Source organism: Mastomys coucha, chromosome X, assembly GCF_008632895.1.
Source record: "Mastomys coucha isolate ucsf_1 chromosome X, UCSF_Mcou_1, whole genome shotgun sequence".
Classification (NCBI taxonomy): domain Eukaryota; kingdom Metazoa; phylum Chordata; class Mammalia; order Rodentia; family Muridae; genus Mastomys; species Mastomys coucha.
This window is the reverse complement of record NC_045030.1, coordinates 48,060,728-48,067,127: the sequence shown is the minus strand read 5'-3', so window position 1 is coordinate 48,067,127 and position 6,400 is coordinate 48,060,728. Positions and strand designations below refer to the sequence as shown.

Here is a 6,400-nt window from a genome sequence, read left to right as displayed (position 1 = left end):
CAGCCCAGACTACTATACCCAGCAAAACTCTCAATTACCATAGATGGAGAAACCAAAGTATTCCATGAGAAACCCAAATTCACACAATATCTTTCCACAAATCCAGCCCTTCAAAGAGTAATAAATGGAAAACTCTCTGTACTTTTTTGAATTTAATTTTGCTTTAAAGTTACAGTTGGATCAGAAGAAGGGGTGGATTTTTAAGTTGGTATTCTCTTTGGAGTGTTTCCATTGCTTACCTTCCTGAAATCAAAGAGTTTGTTATGGGTCAAAATCGTTTCTTTCAAGTTGAGCACTTGTTTTTTGCACATTTATAGCCACCCTTGTACCATGAGCGATTCACACCTTTACATGATGAACAGACCCAATTGACTGAAGTACGGTGTGAGAGAGGTTTTTCCTGTTGCTTGGCTTCAGAGACTTTTTTCCCTTGACGTTGCTTGGATTCTAAAGCTTTTATCCCTTGAGGTTGCTTGACCTTTTGCTTTGGAGCCAGTTGGTTTTTAGGGCATTTATTCATAAAATAACTTTTACATTTTCCCAGGTGGATTGCTTGGAACATGTTTGGCTCTTCTTTCTGGCGCTGGCTCTTACGAGTCCCTTGTGGCATTTTCTTCTCATTAGGACTCCCACCAGCAGCCAGGCCTATTATCTGTTGAAAAGTGTCTTCTTTCTGGCAATTCCTGGTTCCTTCTTTCAAGTCAGTCTCCCTCTGCAGTGTCTTTCTATCCTCTTTAGGGCTACAGATAACTGCGTTTCCCAGGTTAGGCTTCCTCAAGAGAATCCCTGGATATTTTTTCAGGGTAAGGGTGGTTCTCTTCACTTGAGTATCTGTCTCGTGGGGAGTTACCGAAACACATTTGGTACTATGGCTGATGCTCTCTTCCAGTCCAGCCACCCTTTGGGGAATTCCTGGACATTTCTTCTGGATGGGGCTGGGTTTGTTCCCCTGGGCAGCTATCCCTTGAGGCATTAATGATTCTTCCTTTATGCTGTGTTTACTGTTGACCTCCACTGCAGCTGTTTCCTGGTGCATCACTAGATTTTTCTTCTCAGTGGCAGCCATTATCTGGGGTAGGGCATGATTTTCCTTGTGGCTGTTGTTGCTGCTGTCCCCATGGAGAGATGTTCCTTGAGGTTTCTCTGGACCTTCTTCTTCACTGTGGCTTATGCCGTCTGCAAGGTGATTTACGTCCTGGAGGATCTCAGAACATTCATTCTGCCTATGGCAGATTTGGTCCCAAGCAGGAGCTATTGTTTCTTGGGGCTCCAATGTAACCTGCAAGCCAGGTGGTTGGATTCCTGAAGAACTTATCTGAGGTATACCTGTGGTCATGTCTGTTGCTGTTGTTTCTGAGTCCATTAATACTGGACATGATACAGGTGTTGAATGTAGGAATCCCAAGGAGAATGGTTCATTGAGTGGTAGTGGATGTGGCACAGGCATTTGAAGAAAGGAATGCGCTGCTTGGATCCAAGGACTTGGAAGTTGAGGCAGGCAAGACAAGATTGGCATCTGGGCCGCCAAATGGGACATGTTCTGGGACTCTATAAATTCCAGCTCTTCCTCAGACGACCACAGTGATGATCTACAGTATTCCGTTCTAGGTTCAGGCACAACAGCCAATGCAGACCTCTCTGCTTGGAGCAGCCTCCCACGAAGTATTTCTCGCTCATCCATTGCCTCCTGGAGAGCCATCTGTGTAGACAGAAGTTGAGCAGCTGCCTGGTCCCTCTCTTCTCGCAACCTCTGTAGTTCAGAGACCAGAGTCCAGGAAGCTGACTCATGCTCTCCCAACTGGTCCTGCAGTTTCGAAACTCGGCGTGCCTGCTGCTCGCGCTGCCTGGCAGCCACTCTCACACTTAAAGCCAAAGCGCTCCAGGTACAAGCCCTCTTGAGGGAGCGTGACACTTTGGGGTCGACAAGGATGGTAAGAAGCTGATCTTCTATCTCATTCCAAGACCGAGAGCGAAAGGATGTATAGAATTCAGGACCCCCTCCATTCATAAGGACTTCATTATTAATGAATCTGATTACTTCAGTATGGCGGAAGCCGCTGCTATGGTCCCCAAATTCAACTGCCATGGCTGTTGCAGCTTACCAAATGACATTCTCATGAACTTCTACTATGGTCACTAACACAGCTGCCACGCACGTGACCAGCTCCCTCCAGACTCAGTCCTACTTCAGTCCTTGTGGAATCTTCATTTCTTCCTCTATTCTTTCTCCTCTCCTTCCTTCTGACAAGAGCCAAGCTAATCTTCTGACCAAGCCCACAGTACTCAACTGTAACTTAACCTTGGTTAAGGACAGGTCACAAAGGGGGAAAAATGACTCATGCTGCAAGGCATTCTGGGAACAGCCATATTTATCACTATGCTGCCAACAAGAAGTACAGGCAAGGTAGATATTTTGGGAAATACAGAAAAAGAATCTGTATGTAGAAGACCGTCTTTCTGGAGACCATAAACTAGTGCATAGAATGAGGTTTTCAACAACATAACTGTTGCTGAAAATCAAAGTAGAATTTCTAGGCTGAGTAAAGGGTGGGAGCAAGAGATAATGGCCTAGAGTCACAGCAAGGTAAAAGGAAAATGGGGTTTCATGCTTTCTAATTCATGGATATAAAACAGATTTGATCTCTCTCTCTCTCTCTTCTCTCTCTCTCTCTCTCTCTCTCTCTCTCTCTCTCTCTCAAAAATTAGGAGAGGACAGCAGGTGCAAGGGTGCATTTACAGAGATCTACAACAGAAAGCTGGGCTTGCAAAGCTGGCATCAAGAAGACTAGAAAGTAGGGTGCACAGTGGAGTAGTAGTGGAAATCATACTGTTATGTACTTGTACATATGTAGAATGAGACATGAGCAGTTTGGGGACATTACAAATTCCAAATGAAAGTTAATGGTTTTTAAAGGGCATGGTGATGAACAACATTATTTCATTGGCTGAGTGGGTAAGGAGAAAGAGAAAGCCAAGAGGAGGTGAGTACCCTCAATCAGTGAAAAGGGGAAAGGAAATTTCAGAACTTCCCTCTCCACACTAAAATTCTGTGGTGCAATATTTGCAGCTGAAGTAAAGAATATTGGATGTCAAGAGTTTCTGAGAGTCCTGAAACTTTTGTGGCTCACCTGTGCCCCGACACTGCCCCTGGTTGGGAGGGGGCACGATGGGTAGCAAGATGGCTTCTACCAGCAGGGTCATGCAGGTAATAAAGTCACATGTTCCATTAATAAGGTTCCCTAACATTAGAGTCCATCATAAATTGCCTCAGAAGCTTTGGGTTGTGCTGTGCTACCCTCTCACTCCTCTGAAATTGCACAGTATTCTAAAGGAAGTATTGTCTCCAGATTTGCTGATGCATCAGGGGCCACAGACACTGCAGAAATAATAAAATCATTACCTTAGATGGACAGAAGGAAACCTATGTCTTAAGAGGAAATAGAATCTAGCCAGTGTAGAGGTCCAAAGTGATCTTCATGGCTACTGTTTGTCATTAGACAAGGTTATCTTTACAACAAAGGACTTCCAAAATGTCAAATGAGAAATCACATAGTAAACAACCTTAATAAATATTCTGTAAGCAGAATGAAGTATAGAAACACCAGGTGTTCACTTGTATCCCCTACTTGGTGTATCTTGGTTAGCTTCCCCACAAGCTGACCTGTATACTTATTCAAGTCTGTATTTTTAAATGTCAAAAAGAAAAAAAAGATTTTGAGTCCTTTGGTAGGAGACTGTAAGCTGCCAGGAAAAGGTTTTGTTTTTTCCATGTTTGAATAAGAGGACAGTCACTGGTTAACTCTTATATATTTCACATCTCAGTCACTCTCACAAAAAAAAAGAGAACCTTCTGTTTTGAAATGTAATAGTAATTCCTTCACATGTTATTTGAATACTAAGTTCTCCAATTTCTTGAGCTCAAATCACACATTCTATCACAATTGACATTTTTCATGTATTTTCTTCCACTGTCATCATTCCCAATATTATTTGAGCATATTCAAGTTTCTCCCATAGTGCATAATATTCTAGGGTTCATTTTCTATCTCTTAATTTCTACTTCTGTAACTACAGAAAATATCTAAAGGGCACTATTTGTGTCTCTCCCTGAACAATAATCCAAGGTTCCAAATATCCAGTTCTTCCAAATTGGCTTTTCTGTAGCATAGATTAAGAAATAAAATAAGACTAAGTGAGCTACCAGAAAGAATGAAATCAATAGTCCACTACTCCCTTATTAAAATAAATGTTTCTTCTGTTCTTCTAAAGCACAGTCTCTATTAAAATGAGGGTTATTTGAACACAAGTATGGTGATACTTATGATCAGACAACAGGGCAAGTACTACTAAATAACTACTAGGTAATATAAACTGTGTACACACTTCAGGATGGTGTGGGATTTCATGACATTGTTTAGAACACAGTTTAAATTTAATCTTATATTTGAAATTGCTACCTAATATTCTCAGATCATGGGATCCTAAAGGAAGTAAAACTATGAAGAGAAATAGAATATTGTAAAACCGTCATTTTTACAACACCTCCCTTGAGATAGTGTATTTTTTGAGAAGTTGAACTTAAGTTGGGATTTGAACAATATACAATAAGTTTTACATAAGGATACTGAGGAAGAAAGCAAATAGAAAGTTGTTAAATTGATGTTTCTATGTTATTTACCAAGTGAATATCTATAGTGAGTAATACTATTCTGTCATATCCAGTTAAATCACATTACTCAACTCATAGGATAAATGTCTCTTGTGTTTTTATACCACCGTGTTTTTAGAAGCTTGCATCTGGTCTCCACCTACCTGCCTTGTATATCCTTGCTATTTCCATGTATGCTCTTTGCTAGAGACACAATCTAGATACACATCTGATACTACCAGGAGGGCATCATGTGTGTACTAGTTTTTGTGATATTTCCAGGGTCTACAATGCCTTCTAGGTACTGAAAACATCATCTGCTTCTAATCAGAAACAAAACATATTCTGTATATGAAAGCAGGAACAATACTGCGCTTTATAAGTAGAATTTCTCTGAAGCACAGACTATTCAGAAATCTGAAACCCAAAATTAAAGGAAATATGAATGTATGTTAATACCATCATCTAATATTTTCTCTTGTACATTTACCATAAAATATGACCATCAAATAATACTCATTTAATATATCTATCTGTAAAAATAAACAGATACATGTCTCGCCCAAATAATGACATTTTGCTGTTTGCATCTGTTTTGATTAATTATAATAAAACCATCAGTGTGTTGCTAGACAGTTAATGGTAAGTATAAGGAGAGAACCTATCATCTCTCATTTTGTAGTATTGATGCAAACTGTTGAAATTATGAATAGCAACACATGTAGATTGTCAAATAATATGTCAAGTTACATGGGGATAGTCCATTAAAGCAACACGATTATGATATTCTACTTGAAAAATTCATTGTATATATGTAGTAAATATTCCTCATAATTATAGATACACCTAATAGATTACTATTGCCATAAAGCCACCTATTTTTATGGCCATTGTTCTTAGTGCCAATGTATTTTTCTCAAAGAGTAATTTCCTAGTCTACTAGTTCTTATTCTGTTCTCTCTTAATTGTCAATGAGCTAGAAATGTTACATTCTCCTTCATTAGGTATGTTTTAGTAGTCATGTTCCCTATCTGTGATCTTAAATTTGGTCTTCAAAACAATGGGTTATATTAACCCACTTAACTATTTCAATATATTTACTTTGATTTTAGTATTAATCTATTAACTAATACAGAGCATGTTACAAATGTTTGTACAAATGAATGAATGTTGGATAAATCTAATACATATTTAGAAATCCCAATATTTTTTCATTCTTTATTCATACCTTATTATCGCCTTGATTCCTACTCAATATTTAATGTTCTAGATACTTTATCTATTAGTCTAACCTAGTTAATCTTGCTACACTTATACAATTACTATTTACAATTTACAACTCACAGTTGTAAGTTTCAAGGAGTATTATCAACTCTTTTACTACTGGACCACTGAACTGTATTTTTTATTGATTATCACAACCCCTTTCATGAAACTTGCTACTCTTTGCTTTCTGAGTATCACATATTTTGACATCAAACTTATCTAGTTAATATGTATGCCTCCATCATTTGTTTATTTTAATGTGAGCTACTTTTCCAACATTTGTTCAATATATACTGTTGTTCTTTGGATTCTATATTGTTCCTCTATTTTTGTACATCCTTTTGTAGGTCATCAAATTTATGCTAAAGCTTCCAAATATTATTGCTTTAATGTTTACTTTCACAGTATCTGTAAACATAATCTCTTATTCTAATTCAAATGTTTGACTAAATATTGAATTTCTCAAATATCTCGTATAAGCCTTAA

At 38.4% G+C, this 6,400-nt stretch overlaps 1 protein-coding gene and 1 pseudogene across 1 annotated transcript; one reads left to right on the top strand and one right to left on the bottom strand.

Annotated features, from left to right (window-relative positions):
- Positions 1 to 138: 138 nt before the first annotated feature.
- On the bottom strand, positions 139 to 2,280 carry Tex13c (TEX13 family member C). The gene has a single exon (XM_031373596.1). The coding sequence runs from the start codon at positions 2,084 to 2,086 to the stop codon at positions 284 to 286; it is 1,803 nt and encodes a 600-aa protein (XP_031229456.1). The 5' UTR covers positions 2,087 to 2,280; the 3' UTR covers positions 139 to 283.
- An 886-nt stretch (positions 2,281 to 3,166) lies between these two features.
- Positions 3,167 to 3,471, top strand: LOC116092266 (annotated as a pseudogene).
- The last annotated feature ends 2,929 nt before the right edge of the window (positions 3,472 to 6,400 follow it).

Coding starts and splice junctions, on each gene's coding strand:
- Tex13c (XM_031373596.1), bottom strand. CDS start 2,086: ATGGCAGTTGAATTTGGGGACCATAGCAGCGGCTTCCGCCATACTGAA.